General features: G+C 39.7%; 1 protein-coding gene across 1 annotated transcript; it reads right to left on the minus strand.

Annotated features, from left to right (window-relative positions):
• Positions 1-9,802: 9,802 nt before the first annotated feature.
• On the minus strand, positions 9,803-10,792 carry LOC124506369 (olfactory receptor 10G6). The gene has a single exon (XM_047072415.1). The coding sequence runs from the start codon at positions 10,736-10,738 to the stop codon at positions 9,803-9,805; it is 936 nt and encodes a 311-aa protein (XP_046928371.1). The 5' UTR covers positions 10,739-10,792.
• Positions 10,793-22,910: the final 12,118 nt, after the last annotated feature.

The raw sequence follows: 22,910 nt of genomic DNA on the forward strand, positions 1-22,910 counted from the left end.
GGACCCAGCAATTGCACTACTAATTATTTATCTAAGGGATACAGGTGTGCTGTTTTGAAGGGACATACGCACCTCAATGTTTATAGCAGCACTATTGACAAGTGTGGAAAGAGCCCAAATGTCCATCGATGGATGAATAGATAAAGAAGATGTGATATATATATATATATATATATATATATATATATATACAATGGAGTACTACTCAGCAATCAAAAAGAATGAAATCTTGCCATTTGCAACTATGTGGATGGAACTGGAGGGTATTACACTAAGCAAAATTAGCCAGTCAGAGAAAAACAAATGTCATATGACTTCACTCGTATGAGGACTTTAAGAGACAAAACAGGTGAACATAAGGGAAGGGAAACAAAAATAATATAAAAACAGGGAGGGGGACAAAACATGAGACTCTTAAATATGGAGAACAAACAGAGGGGTTACTGGAGGGGTTGTGGGAAGGGGGGATGGGCTAAATGGGTAAGGGACATTAAGGAATCTACTCCTGAAATCACTGTTGCACTATATGCTAACTAATTTGGATGTAAATTTAAAAAATATTAAAAAAAAAGTTAAACATGAATTTACCTAATGATCTAGCATTTCCATTTTTAGGAATCTACAGAAGAGAGAGGACTTATGTCCAAATAACCTTGAATGTTTATAGAATTACTCGTAATAGCCAAAGCCTGGAAACAATCATGTTTATTGTTCATTGTTGAATGGATTTAAGAAAAAAGAGTATAGTCATGCAATGAACTATCACTTAGCAACAAAAAGGAACAAAGTACTAATGCACAAAAATGGATAGAAATCAAAAACAGTGCGCTAAGTGAGAGAAGCCAGACACAAAGGTCACATATTGTATGCTTCCATTCTGATGAAATGTCCCGTAAAGACAAGTCTATAAAGAGAGAAAGAAGATTAGTGGTTGTCTAGGACCAGGCTGAGACAGGGAATGACCACAAATGGTCGGACAGATTTTTCTGAAGTGATGGAAATGTTCTAAAATTGGATTGTGGTAATAGTTGTACCACTTTGTAAATTTAATAATCACCACTGAATCGTATATTTAACCAGGTTAATTTAATGGTTGCAATGTACATTTTAATGAGCTGTTAAAAAGAAAGAAACCTAAAGAAGGAAAATGTGCTGATTGACACAAAACATGACTTAAATGGAAAGAAAGATACTGTTTGCTCAATATGAGTATAAAAAATATTTAAATTCCTTCTAAAATTTAAAACAGTTTATTTTGAAATATTACACTTACAGGAAAGTTAAAAAATGAATAAGGCACAGAAATAAAAGGCATAGCATAGAGAATATAGTCAACGGTGCCGTAATGGTGTTGTATGGTGACAGATGGTAGCCATACTTGGGAGCACAGCATAATGGCTAAACTTATTGAATCACTATGTTGTACACCTGAAACTAATGTGATGTTATGTATAAACTATACTCAAATAAAAACTAGAATAAAGTTAACATATGCTTTGAGCCACCTTCTCCTAACGTTAACAATTTATAAGCTGTAGTAAAATTATAAAAGTCAGGAAATCGACAGTATCATACTATAAACTCAACTACAGACTATATTAAAATGGCACCGGTGTTTCATCAATTTCCTTTTCCTACTCAGGATCCAGCACAGGATCTTAGTCTTCTCCAACCTGTGTTAGTCCTTCTTCTTTTTTTTTTTTAAGTTTAGTTATTTATTTTCAGAGAGAGAGAGAGGGAGAAAGAGAATCCCAAGCAGGTTCCATGCAGTTAAGTGCAGAGGCCCACATGGGGCTCGATTCCATGAACCCTGAGATCATGACCTGAGCTGAAATCAAGAATCAGATGTTTAACTGCCATCAAGATGCCCCAGTCCTTATTCTGTCATTGTGGTTAATGACCTTTACTCTTTGGGTGAGTAATGGTCAATTATTTCATACAATGTCTCTCAATTTGGGTAGGGATGATGCTTTCTCCTGAGTAGGTAGAGCTTATGCATTTTTGACAATAATACCACAGAAATGATGTTATATCCTTTTCCGGGCATCATTTCAGAGTTATACATGGTGCCACTATATCTTGTTATTGGTTATGTTAACTGTCTTGTGGAGGAGATACTTTTACACTATGCTTAAATTCTGTATCTCGTCAAACTGTCACTCACTGATTTTAGCATACATTTGTGTATTTTGCCTGAAAATATTATTACTCTGTTGTTTGCCTATGGTGATTTTTTTTCAGTAGTTATAGATTTTTGAGAGACAGACATAGAGCACGAGTGGGGTTGGGGCAGAGAGAGAGGAAGACGCAGAATCTGAAGCAGGCTCCAGGCTCTGAGCTGTCAGCACAGAGTCCGACGCAGGGCTCAACTCATGAGCTGTGAGATCATGACCTGAGCCAAAGTCGGAAGCTTAACTGCTGAGCCACCCAGGCACCCTGCCTAATGGTGATTTTTTAAAAAAATTCCCTCGATCTTCTACATTATTAATTGGAATTTCTGTAAGGAAGAGCTGTTTCTTCTTCCCCATTATTTATTTATTCAATTATTTACATCAGTAGGGACTCACGGATATATATTTTTTTATTGTGAGATTAAATATAATCCAATATGATAACTATTTATTTTGTTATTCAAATTATGCTAGCTTTGGCCATTTGGAGCTCCTTCAATATGTCACCTTGTCTTATTGACAGGTTCCATCTATTTCATATACTTCTTCATTTCCTGGCACAACAAGATGTTCCAAGGTCCTCTTGTATTAAGAAAGAGAGAAAGAAAGAAAGAAAGAAAGAAAGAAAGAAAGAAAGAAAGAACAAATATTGGCAAAAATGGTAGACAAATTAGAACATGCTGATGGGAATGCAAAGTGGTACAGCCATTATGGAAAACAGTTTGGAATTTCTTCAAAAAGTTGTACCTGGGTTATCATATGACACAATAATTCCACTCCTATTTATACACATGAGAGAATTGAAGACATGTTCTCATGAGAACGTGTATACAAATACACTATTCATAATAGCTGAAATATAGACACAATTCAAATGTCCAACTGGTGCATGGATAAAGAAAACATGATATATGCATATTACGCAATACTTTCCAGCTATAGAAAAGAATTAAGTACTGATATGCTACACATGTGAATAGTGAGTATGATTAAAATAATGAACTTCAAAAAAGAGCATGACTGTGAATATCATGTGACTGTAAATAAACCTCAAAAGCATGCTAAATGAAAGAAGTCAAACACAAAAGATCACATATATGATTACCTACATGCGTGTGAAATGGACAGAGGCAGAAAGTAGATTAGTGCATACCCGAGGCTCGGGGTGAGGACAGGGACTCACTGCAAATAGGCATAAAGTGATAGAAATGCTATAAAATTAGAATATGCACACCTTGTGTAAACTTAAAAAAATGGAACTGTATGCTTTAAATGAGTAAATTTTCCTTCAATAAATCTGGTTTTAAAAAAGCCAAACACAACTTGGAATATTCTGTATGAGGTGGTATCCCGTGTAACCAAGGGACTGTGGGTGATGGTCTCAAGGCACTAAGATACAGTGAAAGAAGTAAATGAATATGGGTTCTTTTTAAAAAAAAAATTATTCATTTATTTTTTGAGAGAGAGAGAGAGAACAAGCAGGGGAGGGTCAGAGAAAGAAGACAGAGAGAGAATCTCAAGCAGGCTCTGAGCTGTCACCACAGAGCCCGACACGGGGCTCAAACCCACAAACCGTGAGATCATGACCTGAGCCAAAGACAGACGCTTAACTGACTGAGCCACCCAGGCGCCCCAGTGTGGGCTCTGGAAAGAGGTAGACTTCTATTCCAATCCAGGCTCCATGAAAGTGGAGTCCCTTGAAATTTCTGAGCCTTACTTTCCTCACATATGTAAGTGGATAAAAAAATACTTAAGCCTTAAGGTTTTGCGAGGATTCCAGGTGTGCTATAGAAACTTCTGAGTCATCTGCTCGCTAACTGGTCACTTTTTATAATTCCACGTCTAATATTCTATGACTTCGTGCCCATCTTTGAAGTAGCTCCACCATACACCTTTGTATTTTCTCTGCAATCACTATAGTTAATAACCTAGACATTCACAGTTGATACATTTTGATTGCTGTTAATTGGTCACGCTAATGTCTGTCACACGTCTCTCAATTTTTCCATATGATGCTTTCGCATTGACCGTTCTTCATTCTCCACTTAGCAAATAGAGATTCCACCATCTGAGGCACAATCAAAACTTTTCAAGGCAGGTTGGTTTCCTCTCTGTTACCTGAACACTCTCCTTCCGTGTAAATAGCCAGTTCCTCTTAGTAGTGCTTGATGCTTCATTGGGTTATATGCGTATCTCCTGAAGGGCCTAGATATGTCTTTTATATTTTAGATACTCAATAAAAATAGGTGGGCAAAGACTAACAGATGTTGTCCCTACAGCAGTGATACAAGAAGAGATTCAGAGGGGAGAGGTGAGTTCTGGATCCCATAGTCGTTAGGATGAGAGATTCTCAAGGGGATACTGGATGTGCTACTCAGGAGGAAGTGATTTACCTGCTTGTAGTTGGACCATTTGTCCCCATGACCATCTTTTCACTTAGAGTAGCTGAATAGTGCCCTTTTTTTTTTTTTTACTTACCTGAGTCCAATCTTTACATTTTAATGGTTTCTTTTTCTACGTGGTCACCTCCAAGTGCGATTTGCCTCATGGAACATTTAAAGACATATAAGATTACTCTGCAGGTCCTCAAAAGTCACTACTTTTATCATTGCCTACTTCCTTTCTCAATGAATCTCTCAGTAGAGAGATTGCTCACTGCATTAGGCGCATGGGGCATACGTAATGTCCTGTCCGAGTAAATACATTATCTCCAAGAGAGCCTGGAAAATCCCACTGAAGGTCTTGCAAAGCTTGATTTCTCCCAGACTTTTCCTATCCTGCTTTTTAAAGGGTTTCTAGAGCTGCAGATGTTGATGGGCAAGGCCTTATTTCTAGGGGGTGTGGAAAAGTTTATCAAACCTGTATAAACTATTGCCTGGAGTCCCTATTTCATTACATTGGTAGGAACACAGTAGTCCCATCCTCCACATCCAGAGCGAGCTTTTTGTAGTCCGAGCTTTATAGATTCTTCCAAAGCTTCGGATTGTGTATTCACTGAATAGTCAGAAAGGGAATTCCTGTGGTTTACGGCATGATCTTCCACAGATTTTGTCTCCTTGAATTTTTAGGAAATGTCTTCAGCACACACCCTTTCCAATCTTTTCGATGGATCAAGTTCAACACCAAAGTTCTGTTTGAATTTTTCTTTTCCATTTCGATCCAACTAGACTTCAGTTCTGAAATGCAGCTCCATTTGTATCTGCTTCTTTTTTTAAATTAAAAGAACTTTTTTCAAATGTTTATTTTTGAGAAAGAGAGAGAGACAGAGTGTGAGCAGGGGAAGGGCAGAGAGAGAGAGAGAGAGAGAGAGAGAGAGGGAGACCGAATCTGAAGCAGGCTCCAGGCTCTGAGCTGTCAGCACAGAGTCCAATGTGGGACTCGAATCCACAAACCATGAGATCATGACTTGAACTGAAGTTGGATGCTTCACCCACTGAGTCACCCAGGCGCCCTCCCACCCCCCGTATCTGCATCTTGATTTTTATAACCGTTACCATTATTCTCTTATTTCATCACAGTTGGATGATTAGAAAAATAGCCTCCTATAAGGTTTCCTCAGTTCTCATCTCTCTCCTTTAATGATTCACTCCATCCTGCACATCACTGCCTGATTCAATCCCCACTGGGTTATCTCAAACGGCCCCCCTCCCAGAAATGCTAACCACCCAACCTCACACGCTTCCTTACTATGCTGCATAACATTTTCACTTTATAATTCAAGACTATCTAAAACCTGACTACTTGTTATCTATTTATTCTTCTTTCCTACACCCTTCCTCTATTCAGTACGTTTCTCTATTCAAGTAGATTTTCTCACCCTCTCTTAAATTTACCATAACTTCCTCCCATTCTTCTCACTCTCCTCTATTTTGCCTCGAAGAAATCAACTCTCATTTTTTTTTTTTTTTTAAGTAGGCTCAACACCCAGCACGGAGCCCAACATGGGGCTTGAACTCACAACGCTGAGATCAAGATCTGGGTGGAGATCAAGAGTCAGACGCTTCACTGACTGAGCCACGTAGGCGCCTCTCAATCTTCATTTTTTATCTACTAATGTCTTCATTAGCTTCATAAAGCTTCTTAGACGCTGTTGTGCATATGAGAATCTTCAGATACAAGTCTTAAGTCGGCAGGTCTGGAGGAGGGCCTGGGGTTCCGCCTTTCTGAACAGCTCCCTGTGATGCCCATGCTGCTATTTCATAGGTTGCACTTTGAGACGCAAGAATCTAAGCCACTATTTGAAATTAAGATCAAGCTTTTCTCCTCTAGGAGGTCTTTCTACTCTAAGAGTGTTTTAGCTCTTCTGGAAATCCAGTGGTATTTACAGTGTATTCTGTTAGGTGTCCCATTCCTAAACTGTCAAATGTACTACGTCATTCTTCTCCGTGTATGTATCATAGCCCCCAGGAAGAAGGACTGTGCTACCTATTTTTGTGCTTTCCAGAAGCATCTTTGAAAGAGCACAGAGAAAAGGGCATGAACTTTGGAGTCAGATGGACGTGGGCTGATATCTTATCATCACTTATTGGCAGGAAGGCTCAACTCCTCACCTCATGCTCAGTATGTCAACTCCACATTAAAAAATGGTTTTTTTTTTAAAGTAGGCTTCACACCTGGTGCGGAGCCCAATGCGGGGCTTGAACTCATGACCCTGAGATCAAGACCTGAGCTGACATCAAGAGTCAGAAGCTTAATCGACTGAGCCACCCAGGCGCCCTGCAACTCCACATTTTTAAAATGGAAATAACGATACATGATGAGTGATCTGTTAACAGTGGCCATTAACCCTGGGACATGGGACAGAGTACAACATCCTCACTTTTTCTCAACCAGTTACCCAACCCACCAATTTCCCCATGACTCTTTCAGTGTGACAATACTACTATTTTGCAGAAAAGACTATTACACTATTGGACAGTTCATCTATATTAGAATATTCTTTACATGCAGTTTAAATAATGATATCTAACTTCTATCACTTAGTTCTATCCTGGCCCTTGGAATATAATGGAATTGTCAAACTAGGCAACAAGTGCAAATAGAAAACAAATTTTTGATAAAATTGTCCATACTATATTTTATCACTTCTGGCACGTAAGTGACGGATGAAAAAATCTGGCTACTGACTATCGATCTTTGATATTTTTCTGTGACTCCTCTTTTCCTATTTCTCTCTTAAGAACTTTGCCTGCACACACCAATTTTAAGAAAATTTCATGGAAGCAGTGGGAATAGTACAATTATAGAGCTTTTGAATATTAAAATAAGAGGTAGCTTAGAGATCATCTTGCTTAACTTTATTTTACAGGTAAAGAAAATGGGTCCTAGGGGCGCCTGGGTGGCGCAGTCGGTTAAGCGTCCGACTTCAGCCAGGTCACGATCTCGCGGTCCGGGAGTTCGAGCCCCGCGTCAGGCTCTGGGCTGATGGCTCGGAGCCTGGAGCCTGTTTCCGATTCTGTGTCTCCCTCTCTCTCTGCCCCTCCCCTGTTCATGCTCTGTCTCTCTCTGTCCCAAAAATAAATAAACGTTGAAAAAAAATTAAAAAAAAAAAAAAAAAAAAGAAAATGGGTCCTAGAGATGTTAAGTGAAGGAGAGGTAAATTGAAATGTTCTCTAAGAATTTAGAAATAAGGATAATCAGATTTTTTGCTGAATAATAAAATTTTAAAAATAACACATAGTAATCTGAGCAGATATATAAAAACATTAACTTAGAATGACTATTAGGTCATGACAGCAAAACATATAAATCAAGACATTTATAATAACATAATATATGATACACTATGATATACAGCATAGAAATAACCTATAAAATATAATAATACAGAGTATTTGTATATGCACCTAAATATATATAATAGCTGGAAATAATCTAAATATGAATAGAAAAGATGGGAGAGTAGCCCTACTGGGTATTTAAAAGTATATTTTTAATGCAGCTATTCAAAAAATTTGTGCTAGCAGACATATATTAATGGAACCTATATTTTATATATGTGTATATACATATATATGTGTATATATGTTTATATATGTGTATATACATATATATACACACATATAGTGTGTATATAGATATATGTATATCGTATACATATATATATGATATTCTGAAATAAGATCAAGTACATGTAAGAATTTAATATATTTAAAAGGTAGAGGGGGCGCCTGGGTGGCTCAGTTGGTTACGTGTCTGACTTCGGCTCAGGTCATGATCTCGTGGTCTGTGAGTTCGAGCCCCGTGTTGGGCTCTGTGCTGTCATAACAGCCCAGAGCCTGGAGCCTGCTTCAGGTTCTATGTCTCCCTCTTTCTCTGCCCCTCCCCCACTGGCACTCTGGCTCTTTCTGTCAAAAAATAAATAAACATTAAAAAAATTTTTTTAAAGTAGCATATTTTTTAGAGATTTTTTAAAACATTTATTCATTTTTGAGAGAAAGAGAACACACAACCAGGGGAGGGGCAGAGAGAGAGGGAGACACAGAATCCGAAGCAGGCTCCAGGCTCCCGGCTGTTATGACAGCACAGAGCCTGATGAGGGGCTCGAACCCAGTAACCATGAGATCATGACCTGAGCCGAAGTCGGTTACTTAACCAACTGAGTCACCCAGGTGCCCCTAAAGTGTAGCATATTAAGCAAGCCTGTGTGACAAATATTTAATAAGGGTAATGTGACAATTAGTCATTTGGGAAATAACGTTAACCAAATTTTACAATTTGCTTCTTTTTCTAATATAAAATTCTAGTTGTATCAATTGTTTAAGTTTTAAAATATGAAACCAATGGAGTGTCTGGCTGGCTCAGTTGGTAGAGCATGTGACTCTTGATCTCAGGGTCATGAGCTTAAGCCCCACACTGGGCATGGAACCTACTTAAAAAACATGAAGCCAGAGAGCTGTTTCAATTTTTAAAATATGAAGCCAAATTTAGAAGGAAGCCAAAGCATACTCAATATTCAAACTCTAAACAGTAGTGTGTCCTTAGTTACTATTTAAAAAAATTTTTTTTAATGTTTATTTATTTTTGAGAGACAGAGAGAGAGCACAAGCAGGAAGGGGACACAGAGAGAGAGGGAGACACAGAATCTGAAGCAGGCTCCAGGATCTGAGCCGTCCGCCCAGAGCCCGACGTGGGGATTGAACCCATGAACTGTGAGATCATGACCTGGGCCAAAGGTGGAAGCTTAACTGACTAAACCACCCAGGTGCCCCCTTAGTTTCTATTTTTAACATTGGAGAAACTTGAATTCAAGTTTTGCATGAAGGTTATTTGTAACATGTAAAAAGCAATATGGGTATCAGCTCAAGGCTTAGAAGCAATAATAAACATATAGGTTGATGCCACAGAGAAACAGCCTTTTTATGTGGATACTTTACTTATCTTGGATCTTTTCCACAAGCTGCCATCCTTGCTGAGTTGCTTTGCCCGATCTCCGTTGGAATTGAAAGAAGAAATATGGAAAAATCATGTCTGAAAGCAGGAAACTTTCTTGAGTTTCCACCTCTGCACCTAGGAGTTTCTACTCTCTGCATGGATCCTTCTTTCCTCTCTGTCTTAAAAACTCCCTGGTTACGGATGTCCCATCTGGTGCCCTAAATTCTAGTGTCTTCTGCATGTCTGCAATGCCTGAGTCAGTGAGGCAGCACATCCTTGCGACTTCCCAGCCTCCACAATGCTGCCTTCATCTCTTTGTTGCGGAGCGTGTAGACGATGGGGTTAAGCAAGGGGGTGATGACAGTGTAGAAGACGGCAACCACTCCATCCAGGGGTTCCTGAGAGCCAGGGCGAAGGTAAATGAAGGTGCAGGGCACATAGTAAACGATGACAACAGTGAGGTGGGCAGCACAGGTGGAGAAGGCATTGCGGCGCCCATCAGTGGACTGGATTCGCAGGATGGCAGCCACTATATACCCATAGGAAGTGAGGATGAGCATGAAGCAGGTGAGGGCCAAGAACCCAATGTCCACAAAGGTGACCAGCTCATTGACGGTGATGTCAGCACAGGCTAGACGCAGCATGGCGGGAATGTCACAGAAGAAGTAGTCTACCTGGTTTGGGCCACAGAAGGGCAGCCGGAATATGAAGCTTGTTTGGAAAAGTGAGTGGAGGGTACCTCCCAGCCAGGTGCCCAAAGCCAGGTAATTACAGACGTTCCGGGTCATGATGGTGGCATAATGTAAAGGCTTACAGATGGCCAAGAAGCGATCATAAGCCATGAGCGTGTAAAGGAAGCATTCAGTACAGCCCAGGAAATGGAAAGAAAAGAGTTGGATTACACAGCCTCCAAAGGAGATGACCCTGCTATCCAAGACAAAGCCAGCTAGCATCTTGGGGACAATGGCAGAGGAAACTGTCATGTCCAAGAAGGAGAGATGACACAGGAACCAGTACATGGGGCGGTGAAGCCGGGTGTCCACCAAGACGGTGAAGATGATGAGTCCGTTGCCAGAGACAGTGAGGGCATAGATGACCAGGAAAGCCAGGAAGAGCGGCACCCCTAGCTGCGGTGGGTGGTGCAGGCCCACCAAAATGAAGTGAGACACAGAAGTCTGGTTTCCACTGTGCATTTCCTTGCTGTTCACATCTGCTAGAAGAAGTAGCAGAAAGGAGAGCTCAAGACCCTTTAGATTCTCTAGGCATGGAACACATATCCTGTGCTGTTCCCAAACACAGACAGAGAAGGGTCTCAGAAAGACATCTCAGAAAGAGAGATTATGCCCTAGCTCTTGTTCTCAATCATTCTGTAATCCCACCCCCAACCACACTTCACGCCCACCTACCTGCCCAACCCTTGATTTTGGGATTCTGCTGGGTTCCATGGAGTAAGCTGTTTTGTCCAAGTTTAAAACCTATGTAACAGATTATCTGTATGTAATTCGGGAGAGTGAAGGAAGGAAAGACCATACACAGAGCCTTTCGTGCAAAGAAGTAGTACAGTCACATAAACCCTAAATCAATTCATGAAGAAATGGCTATTCCATGGTGTTCCTTAACTTTGATCTCTGCTCTGTATACCAGAGAGGTAAGTAACAGCTTATTTATTTATTTATGTATTTAATTTTATTTTTTAATGTTTATTTATTTTTGAGAGAGAGAGAGAGAGTGAGCACGAGTGGGGGAGGAACAGAGAGAGAGGGAGACACAGAATCCCAAACAGGCTTCAGACTCCAGGCTCTGAGCTGTCAGCACAAAGCCCAATGCGGGGCTAGAACTCACAAACCTTGAGATCATGACCTGAGCCGAAGCCGGACGCTCAACCGGCTGAGCCACCCAGGCGCCCCACAGCTTATTTATTTTTTAACAACAGCTCCTAATGTAGGCGTGTGCAATAAAAATCAGCATAGATTTTTAAACATGCATTGTATGGGCTACACATCGAATGGCATGGGAGCTATAAATAACTATGTTCATAAACTGTACCTCAAAAATACACCTGCCATTTAAAAATCTTTCAGGATAGTGAAGAAATACAAAATCTCAACCAAAGGGGACCTGTTGTCATCTCTTCTCTCTGCTTCTGGATAAGTGCAGCCCATCTGTCAATCCACCCATCCATCCATCCGTCTATCTGTTCATTCACTAAGGAAGCATGCATTATTTCCTAAGAGCATGGCCTCAGAGGTCAGACCAGAATTAAAAATCCTAGCTCTTCCATTTATACTCATTGGCAAACTTGGAAAACCATTTCCCCTTTCCTTGCCTAATTGTATAAGTGGGGACAATCATAGTGTCCACTTCATGGAATCATTGTAAGGATTAAATAAATTCACATAATCCACAGCAGCACTCAGTCAACATTAGCTATTATTTTCCATCCACTATGTGGTGTGGTTCTCCTTATGAGGCAAATTCAGTCATTGCATTTGTGCCTCAGGTCTGAAGTGAATCTATGTAGTTTCTTGTAAGTTGTCCCACAGCACATCTAAGTCCCCAAATTTGAAGCAACAATATAAAGAGCCTTTTGTCCCAGGACTACAGGTGACTGGCATCAGCCACGTGAAAGGGAGAAATCAGGGACATGGCCAGAGCTCTTCCAGACACTGAGGGCCCATGTGAGGAGATCTTTCCTAATGTCACCTTCCTGCCACCCAGTTTTGCTTTTATGGTCTGTTTACCAAGTGGAGTCAATTATCCAAAATGGCGTGTCACCTTCCTGAGGACGCAGGGTCCTCCCAGAATCACTCAGAAGGCTTCAGGGATGTGGCATGAAATTTGATTTCTAGTTGGACCTTCTGCAGGGCAAAAGATGAAACACTACCATCTGGCTCTTCCTGTCTCCTTCTACACCATGAATCTGTAAACTTATCCCTTCCAATATTCTTCAGTGCCACAGAGACTACTCTTATCAGTGAAAACAAGCTTTCTGGGGACGAAACAATTTCCTGGTCATGAGACTTTCCTTGTTAAACCTAGGAGAGTTCAGGGTGAGACAGGTGGTCACCCCAAGGAAGGGTCTAAACCACATAGAAACTGGATAATCGCTCACCATAGAAGTACAGAATCTATTCTGGAAGAATTTTGGAGAAAATTCTGAGAGATTTCCTAGATGCTTTCTTGATTACCAACCTTTATTAGCACCACAGTAGCCAAGGGGAAAGTGCAAATTACTGGCATGGCCTCTAGAACAAGGAATTTTATTTTTTTATTAAATTATTTTTTTAACATCTATTCGTTTTTGAGACAGAAACAGAGCATGAGTGGGGGAGGAGCAGAGAGAGAGGGAGACACAGAATTGGAAGCAGGCTCCAGGCTCCAAGCTGTCAGCACAGAGCCTGACGCAGGGCTCGAACCCACCAACCGTGGTATCATGATCTGAGCCGAAGTCGGATGCTCAACCGACTGAGCCACCCAGGCGCCCCTAGAACAAGGAATTTTATAATACGTGTTTACTCATCTCCTTCCTTAGCCTCCTCTCTCTGTGCTCCATCCCACAAATGTGTGCTGTCCCCAGATATTCTTTCCTATTTCTTTATACATCAGTCCCTTCACTCTAGAATGACCTTGTTCTTCTGATGCCTGAAAAATTTCCACTAATCTTTCAAGATCTCATTCATTTGTGATCCACTGAGTAAAGCCTTTTCTCAATTTCTCCCAAATGGTCACACCTTCTTTGTAGCCTCCACAGTCCTTGATGTGTCTATAGGCTCACAAAGCATGCTGCAATTTACCCTTCTGAGTACCTGATTTCCCCCATTAGACTGTGAGCTCCTAATGGACTTAGTCTCATTTGTTTTTCATCCCATGTTTGTGGCATATCTAGCACTGGAAGACTCTTAAATCTTTTTTTTTTTTTTTATGAAATTTATGGTCAAATTGCTTTCCATACAACACCCAGTGCTCCTCCCAACAGGTGCCCTCCTCAGTGCTTAAATCTTATTGAATAAATGCATTGCCTTCTGTCTGGATGTTCCTGTTAGCTCGGCACTGAATCCAGGATAATATCAGTTAGGTGTTAAATCTAGCTCCTGAAATCATAAGAATTCCATTACTGAGACTGTCACTACTTATGAGTTACAGTGTTTTGAACAAGTCTTTTAATATTCTTAGTTTCAGTTTCTCCTTTGGGGAGAGAGGGAGAGAGAGAGAGAGAGAGGGAGAGAGAAAGAGAGAGAGATTGAGAGCTGGCTTAGATTCCCATCCCAAACGAGGAATTACAGTCTCTCCTGCATCCATATCAACTCACCTTTTAAATTTAGTTTTTAAATTTGGTTCTTACACGGAGAAGATGAACTTTCCTGCTAGCTTCAACTCTCTTTTGTACTCTACTTTTTTTTATTGTCTCCCTGCTTCCCTGCCATCTCTATCCTCTTTCATTTTTATAGTTTCTTGTTCTCTCTACACAGAAATAATTTCTCCCCTGGGAAAACAAAAAAATGCCCGCCTTTACCTATTAGAAACGAAAACTGCCGCAGTTACGTGGTGTAGACTATTTAGTCAGGATCACATGATATTATCAATATATGATATATTCATCTATGTGATGGGGAAAAAAAAGTAGTCTTCATAAGCAGTCTTGGGGAAAAGGACATTAGAACCCATATACTAGCTTTCTCTGGCCATTTCAAACCCTGTATGAACTGAACTAGGCTTAAGGTAGACCCTGAAGCTCATCTGGGTCAGAAAACTCTGAGAGGTGAACTGGTCTTTGGTGAGTAGAGTATAAAGGTCCTTCCCTCCCCACCATGTATGTGTAAAGCACATGCCGTTAGGAGATCTTGGCTGTCTTCTGTTTTCCCAAAACCTCTCACATACTTTTAATAAATATGTATGTCAGAAGAATTTCCATTACTACACCTCTGCCTCCCTTCTGGAGTCTTCTCTTCTGAAGGCCACCACCTGGCTGTGAATCTGCTATGAGGTCATGGTCTGTCGCTTGCTTCAGCTCCTTCTTGCTCTTTGCTGTTTCCTGTGGAAGCACCTTTTTGAGCTGGACAGATTCCCTGGGCTCCTCTGACATGCCCCTACTTGGTTTTGCCACTGTGTTTTTTTCTGTGCCGTTCTCTGGGCTCATCCCTCCTCTGCGTAGCCTTTTTGAAAGTGCTGGCAGCGATGTCCCTGGGCTTTGATCTCTGGAGTCTCAACTTTCTGTCAAGCAGCTTCTTCCTTCCTTCCTGTAGTCCCCATGGGGTAGGGGTTGGGCTGACATCACTTCTGCTTCACCCTTCAGGGGCAATTAACTTACATGAAAACAAGTTGCAGTGAGCTTTGTTAACAGCAAAATGTTTGCTAAGTCTATTCCAGGAAGTTGACCTAGTTGCTAGTAGTGTCTCTGTAGCTTGGGATTCTGCTATGAGCACACACTTGATTAGGAGTCAGGAAGGATCACTCCTTCTATTTCTCACCTGTAAATTGGAGATAATGTTGCCTTATCTGTTTATCCCATAAAGATGTGGGGATGGAATCTGAAAGAACTTTAAAGCCAAAGATGTTACATGAATGCCATATGTTAATTACTTACAAGTGCCCTTTGAATTTCACTCAAATTGAAAAAGTACATCTCTAGGAGAGGCAACACTGTTTTAGGCAGAAATGTCTTGATCACCCAATATGCAAATAAGCTAGATGGAGTATAAAATTTTGGCAATCCCTTAAAAGTCAAACACACTTAGATTAGACCAGGAAGGACTTTTAGAGAAATGATCTAGAGCACACCCCCGTATACACTTAAAAAAAAAACTGAATTCTAAAGAGAATAAGGACTCTTTCCAAGGTGAGATTGTACTGTGTAGGTAGTAGATAAAAATCCCCTACAAGTCTAGGTAGATCTATGATAAAGAATCCCCCATGTATGAGAATAAAGGAGCTTTAGTTCTGGAATAGTGCTGGGCAAACTATAGATCAATAAATATCTGTTGTAAAAGTTTTTATTTTTTTAGTATGTTTTAATTATTTACTTTGAACCACTGTTGGTGTGCAAATTTAAGTAATGTGTTGTGAGACACCACTTTGCACTTGGTCTATTTTTTGCACGAGCCATTCTCCATTTTAAAAATTACATAAACTCAGGGGCGCCTGGGTGGCTCAGTTGGTTGGGTGTCTGACTTCAGCTCAGGTCATGATCTCACGGTTCATGGGTTCGAGACCCGCCTTGGGCTCTGTGCTGACAGCTCAGAGCCTGAAGCCTGCTTCAGATTCTGTGTCTCCCTCTCTCTCTGTTCCTCCCCCACTCATGCTCTGTCTCTCTCTTAAAAAATAAATAAACATTAAAAAAAATTTAAAAATTACATAAAATCAGCATCAGGTATTTCAGCTTGTACTTATTAGTACCTTTTCCTATTATAAGGATACAATTTCCTACTTTTCCTATACTTCTTCATGATACAGATTTTAAGTCAGATTTGGGGTTCTGCTAAGAGAGAATTCTACATATAGAAAGAAGGTGGAAGGAATTTAGGACTCCAAACACTTCTTCGTCCCCCTGTCAAAGGGGACTTTTTAAGTTCTGTGATATTCCTGATAGGAATAAATAGTTACATAGAATAACACGAGGCAAAAGAATACTTGATCGCAAATTGGGGCTTTGGTTCTAAATTCTGGTGTGGATCCTTGGCCTTGGAACGTCAGGAAAGATATTTTATGTATATTAGGGAGCCTACGTGGTGGTTTTCGCACTCCACAACTCCTTTTCTTCACAACTGATTTTCTTTATGGATGGGGTCATGGAAGATCTCTGCAGGGGAGAGGGGGGTGGTGGCAAATTCTAATATAAGTAACAACTTATGGGGAGGGTCTAAGAAGTTGGAATCTGCATATTTTCTTTGTTTTAATAATTGGTTTAAAGTTTATTTTTATTTATTTGGAAAAAGAGATAGAAAGCGAGCAGGGGAGGGGCAGAGAGAGAGGGAGACAGAATCCCAAATAGGCTCCACACCATCAGCGCACGTCCTGATGTGGGGCTTGAACTCAGGAACCATGAGGTCATGACCCGAGCCGAAATTAAGAGTTGGACGCTTAACCCACTGAGCCACCCAGGCGCCTCTCTCCTGAAATTTCTGGGATTCCTTTCCTTGATTTTCTTTTGTAAGCTTACCAAATATGTGTTCATTCCTGTTTTGAACTTTGTATCAGTGGAATCATCCAGCAGTATTCTTACCTAAAAATGATGCTTTTGAGACTCACTGGTTTTCATGACTTGCTTTATTTGCCTTTTTTTTCTTACTTCTGTGGTATTTCTTTTATGAACAAAGCACATTTTTCTTCTGTCTCTCCGTTCACACTCTTCTCTTTCCAAACAGCACTTGAGTTGTGAATATTTTTTTTCTACACGTAAGCAGAGCTGTATATGTGATAGGAAACACATATGTACAAATCTATGTAGGTCCCTGGAGAGGCACTGCTGGGCCACACAGTATACAGATTTGTAGCTGTATTTTAAATCTAGCATTCATACCAATATTCACGTTAACTAGGAGAGTAAGAGGGCTCTTGCGGTCCACATTCTTGCTAGTACTTGGTATATACACAGTTGTCACATTAAAAAAAATCCTTATTTAATTTTGGGGGGGGGAAGGGTCGGCGGGGGACAGGGGGGTCTGAAGCAGGCTCTGTGCTGACAGCGGTGAGCCCGATGTGGGACTCGAACTCATGAACCGTGAGATCATGACCTGAGCAGAAGCCAGAGGCTTAACTGACTGATCCACCCAGGTGCCCCACCGTTGACACATTTTAAAATCTAATCTTGAAAGTATGAAATTATATGTTATCGTAGCTTTAACATGCATTTCCCTGATTACTAAGGAGGTTGAGCATGCTTTCCTTGGTTTTTTTTCAACCTTTGTAATTTTCCATTTTTCTGGAAAGCCTATGTGCCTTTTGTCTATTATATTTATTTGTATTTATTTTTACTTCTTGCTGTATATATTTTTCTGTATTACAACTACTAATACTTTTTATTTTCTCTTTAGTTTATGTATAGTATTTTCTCTTAAGATGTAATTTACCCCTTCTCTGTTTTTAGGATGTTTTCGATAATTCAACCATAACAAAATTAAGAATTTTTACTTAGTTCTTGTGTCTTTTTTTAAGTGTTTATCTAAATTCCAGTTAGTTAATAAACAGTGTAATGTTGGTTACTAAACAGTGTAATGTTGGTTTCAGATGTACAATTTAGTGATTCATCACTTATGTACAACACACGGCACTTATCACAAGTGCCCTTCTTATTCCCCATCACCTTACTATCCAGCAGTTTCATTACTAGGTATTTACCCAAAGAATACAAAAAAATACTAATCCGAGGGGAAACATGCACGTTGATGTTTATGGTAGCATTATCTATAATAGCTAACTTATGGAAAGAGCCCTAATGTCCGTCGACTGGTGAGTGGAAAAAAGAAGAGGTGGAATAAATATATACAAAATTTATACTTATATAAATTTATAGATAAATTTATAAATAAATAAATAAATATATTCAGCCATAAAAAAGAATGATATTTTTGTGTCTTTTAAAAAGAATTTTTTCTACACCATGAATTTATTTATTCCAAGTTAACTTTTATCAGGGGACAGGTACTGTTTTGGATCATGGTTATTGGGTAACAATTTAACTTTAGTGGCTGTGCACCCATAGACTCAGAGGCTACTTTGTCGGTTTTCTATATGGGTAACATCGTGCCAATAGGAGCTGGTGAGTGAGAAATAGAAGATAAAATCCAGATGCCCTGCAAATTTATATGTGTACCACACCGTGAGAGGAAAACCTATGGAAACAAACTGCCACGTCAGTGACATTTCTGGCCATCTAGTTGCCTTGGGGTGAGTTAGGCTAGTCTGCAAAATCTGTTCCAGTTTTGACAACGTTCCGGAATGTCAGCTTGTACTGTGCTCACTTTTTTATTTCATGTTACTCCGGAAGTACCGAATAGGTAGTTCAAAGCCTCTGTATGATGTACTGACATAGGATGAAGGATATGAGTTCCCTGGTGTTCTTATTTCCACCTGGAGGGTTTCATTTTCTTGACACATTGCATGATGAATAATATTTGGCGTGTCATACAATACAAAATTGTGGAATTACTGGCTTTTCCCCCCCTGCTGAAAAAATATTTGCACTAACGCATAGGGCAGTAAGTTTCTACTTTGCCTTCTTCCTCAGACAGTGAATCTCGATAATTCTAAGGAATGCCTCTGCATATAACAACAGTCAGAGGTAAAAATTAATCATAAACGACTGCTGCATTAATTGGCAAGATCAATACCTGTTCGTGTCTTGCAGAAATAATGGTGTGATTCACCCCATTGGCAGCATTGACATTCTGAATTTCCTGATAAGAAAATGTGTTGAAGAAGACAGAAGTCCTAATGTTAGCTACTACCTCACAGTCAGTTGCAAAGTAAGTCTGGTACCTTCTACATGTATTTCTACAATGCTTTTGTGTGTGTTTATTTCCATGTTTTACTTTCCTCCCCTCTATTTTTATATTATATTATTACTCCATTATTATATTTAAGACATATTTGTGGTGATTTTACCATTTTGCCCATAGGGCACACCACGTTGAGTTAGGATTGCCTCAGACCAGAGTTGGAACTGACATCACTCAGAGATTTCAGATTTGGACTTGGATGAAATAAACGGTGATATATCAAAATGGCTCCCTCTGTGAAGGGAGTGACCTTAGGAATACAGTTGCACTGTATTAAGTGCTGACATTGTGTGTGTGTAAAATAGGAAGGGAAGGAGGTACACAAATGGCGTGCGGTCAGTGTGGTGGACAGTCATGGATCTTTTCTGGAATAACTTACTTGTTCATATATTTTGGCTGTGTGTCATTTAAACTCTCTTCCTGGAAGTGGGCCTGCATTTTGCTATAGAAACAGAAATACCAGAGGCTTTCCCATTCCTTCTAGCAGATATGGAACATGGACATGGGATGTAGACTTGGCCAATGAGATATATCAACCTAGAGTTGGGTCAGAAGCAAGGACAACAAAAGGCACATACAAGAGAGGATGATTCAGATGATGGGCGTGACAGGATTAGCAACGTAGAATTTTGAAAGGCAGGGCGACAGCATCCCACAGTGTGTCAAGGGGTTTACGTCTATGGTGATGGTAAGGTCCTGTGGACGAACCCCCCATGGAAATGTCAGTGGACTGTCATCACATATTTATTAGGTATGAATTTGAAATAATTCTGCCTGGCCTTCCTGTCTCTTGTTCCACTTTCAAGTTTGATTCTTTGGCTTTCTAGGCATTTGTTACATGAGTGTGGGTGGGGAGGAGAATGTGTTTTAATGTAAAATATTATTATAAATTCATAAATTTATATAAATATAAATTTTTGTTTAGCTTGCCTTTTTTACTTAAAATATATAATGTTGACATCCCTACAGGTCAGTAGATTAAGATCCAATTCTTTTATTTTCTGTTTTTTTTTAATGTTTATTCATTTTTGAGAGAGAGAGAGAGAGAGAGCACACACAAAAGTAGGGGAGGGGCAGAGAGAGACGGAGACAGAGGATCCAAAGCAGTCTCTGTGCTGACAGCAGAGAGCCCAATGTGGGGCTTGAACCTTTGAACTGGGACATCATGACTGGAGCAGAAGTCGGACGCTCCACTGACTGAGCTGCCCAGGTGCCCCTATTTTCTGTTTTTTATGAAGATAATAATGAATATAACTTTAAAGTAATTAGATTACATCAGATATGCCATATTATTATTCTTATTTTTAATTTTTTTGTGTGTTTTTCAACAAACTCTCAACTTCTCAACTCCAGATTGATAACCTCACTTATATCCTTCCACTCCCTTCTGCATGTCCCTGTATTATACAATGTGATTATTTGCTTTACCAAAGCGGCATGATGCTAACCACACTCTGTGCCTCATGTTCCCCCTCCGCATTGAAAATGTCCCTTGCAAGTTCCTCAGAGTTAACTGGTGTGGTTGAAATTCAGTCTTTTAGTAGCTGCTTAATGTTTCATGATGCAGCATTATCATGATTTATTCTCTTTAGGGATATTTTGGTTTTCAATTGTGTCACCACTACAAACCATGTATCAACACACATGTTTGAATAAAGACCCTTATATATGGTGCTTTTATAATCATGAATAGACTCCTGGAGTGGAATTACTAGAATTAAGAGTATATATAATCTTAAATTCAGTAACTACTGTCGGAATGCTTTCCTAAGGAAGGTACTATAATTATACAGATTTGTGTCAACTCTATGTGTAATGAAGCTTTTTCTTTTGTCTGAGCCAGCAGTAGATGTTAATGTTAGTAATTTGAATTCGCTATCTTAATTTGTAAAAGTTCAGACAAACCAATAAGAAAAAGACTATTACCTTAAAAGAAAGAAATCAATAAAGTTCAAGAAAAGCTAATTTACAAAAGAAGATACACTTCAATATACCGTGTGTTTACACATGCTTATAGAGACAATAAAAGTTATGATAGCAATGCAATCTATTAGTTACACAAGTGGGAAATAGTTACATATCCTTAGGTATTTCCTTGGCAAAGTCACTCTAAAACTTGAAACAATAAAAAAAGTTTAGAAATTGATATATTTTAAACACACCTCAAAAAGATAGTGGAAGAGAGAGTTGCATTCAGATGGAGAGTGTAGGGACAGGTGGTGACCATTTATGGATTCTGGACAATTTTAAGTTGAGAGTCGGCAATTGTGTGTTTATCTGCATCACTATTGAGGGAAAAAGTTAATTGGGTCCTCTTCCCTTCCTCTTAAGTATAAATGCTAGTTTCAGAGAGACGTGAACTCATCTCAGGAGGGTTCAAAAAGCAAACACAGTGGGAAATATATTAAAAACAATTGTTAAAAACCTTTGATTAGTTTCTTGTTTTTCTGCTCATCAAGGGAACCTGAAGACCCAAGAGGAGTCCCCGCCCCGGAGATCTTGAATCCAGTTAAGTCCCTACTCATCTAGCCTTGTTAGTTTCCATTCCCTGTGCTTGAACCAGTTGGGTCCTTGAATAGAAACGAGCCACTCTTTCTCACCAAGGAATCACAGGTACCTCTGTTCTTTGAGTAATGGCTTGCAAACTACTTCCTTGACACAGATAGTGAAAAACTTGAAGAAAAAGCACAGGTGACTTTTGTACTGAAATGAATCACATACTGTAAGGTGAGTTCTTAAAAAAGCAGATTTCTCTTAGTCTCCCTGCCTTCCCTCGTGAACTTCTGCTGAGAGATAAGATGCTTGGGGATGGTTAGACAACCTTCTACATTGGATTATCAAGTCTCACTTTGTCACAATCTCTCTCTATGTCTCTCTGTCTCTCTGTTTCCCCTTTCCCTGTCTGTCTCTCTCTACACACACAAACAATTACTAATTAAAGGCCTACAAATAGGAACCAAATTGCTGCAGCATGGACGAAGAAGTCAATATTGACACCTCTAATCGATAGTCATGCCTTAAATCTCAGGCTACTCTGCAATTCACCTGATGAAAAGGTTCATATTTCATCTAATCTGAATGTGGAGTTACCCAGGTTACGTGATCCCACCGGTAAAGTAGAAGTGTCAGATCTATTAGTACCATTTTTTGAATTCTGATATCCATATAGATGATTATGATAATTCTGTCACTGTTATTTATTCTTTTTTTTTAATGTTTATTTATTTTTGAGACAATGTGAGAGACAGAGTGCAAGCAGTGGAGGGGCAGAGGGAGACACAGAATCTGAAGCGGGCTCCAGGCTCCGAGCTGTCAGCCCAGAGCCTGATGCGGGGCTCCAACTCACGAACCGAGAGATCATGACCTGAGCCAAAGTCGGACGCTTCACCGACTGAGCCACTCAGGCGCCCTATTATTTATTCTTTTATTTGAAAAATATGTTTCCAAGTTTGTTTTGTGTGTATGGTTGACACACAGTGTCACAGTGTTTTCAGGTGGACAACATCAGGATTCAGCTTCTCTATACTTTGTGCTATGTTCACAAGTGCGGCTACCACCTGTCACCATACAACACTATTACAATACCATCGACTGCATTTTATTTTATTCCCATGATTTATTCATTCCATACCTGGAAGCTTGAACCTCCTTCCCACTCCCACTCCCGTTCATCCACGAAAATTATAGCTTTGATGTAGCTTAAGCCACGTTGTCTAGACACAGGATACGTTTTGTCTAAGCTTTGCTGAGAACAGAGATCCTGGCTTCTTTCATATGGTAAAGCCAGTTTCCTAGTCTTTTAAAAAATGTTTATTTATTTATTTTTATTTTTAAATGTTTATTTATTTTTGAGAGAGAGAGAGAGAGAGAG

Source organism: Lynx rufus, unplaced genomic scaffold (assembly GCF_022079265.1).
Source record: "Lynx rufus isolate CCGP_SWC_20201006 ecotype Redwood Valley unplaced genomic scaffold, mLynRuf1.p SCAF_9, whole genome shotgun sequence".
NCBI lineage: Eukaryota > Metazoa > Chordata > Mammalia > Carnivora > Felidae > Lynx > Lynx rufus.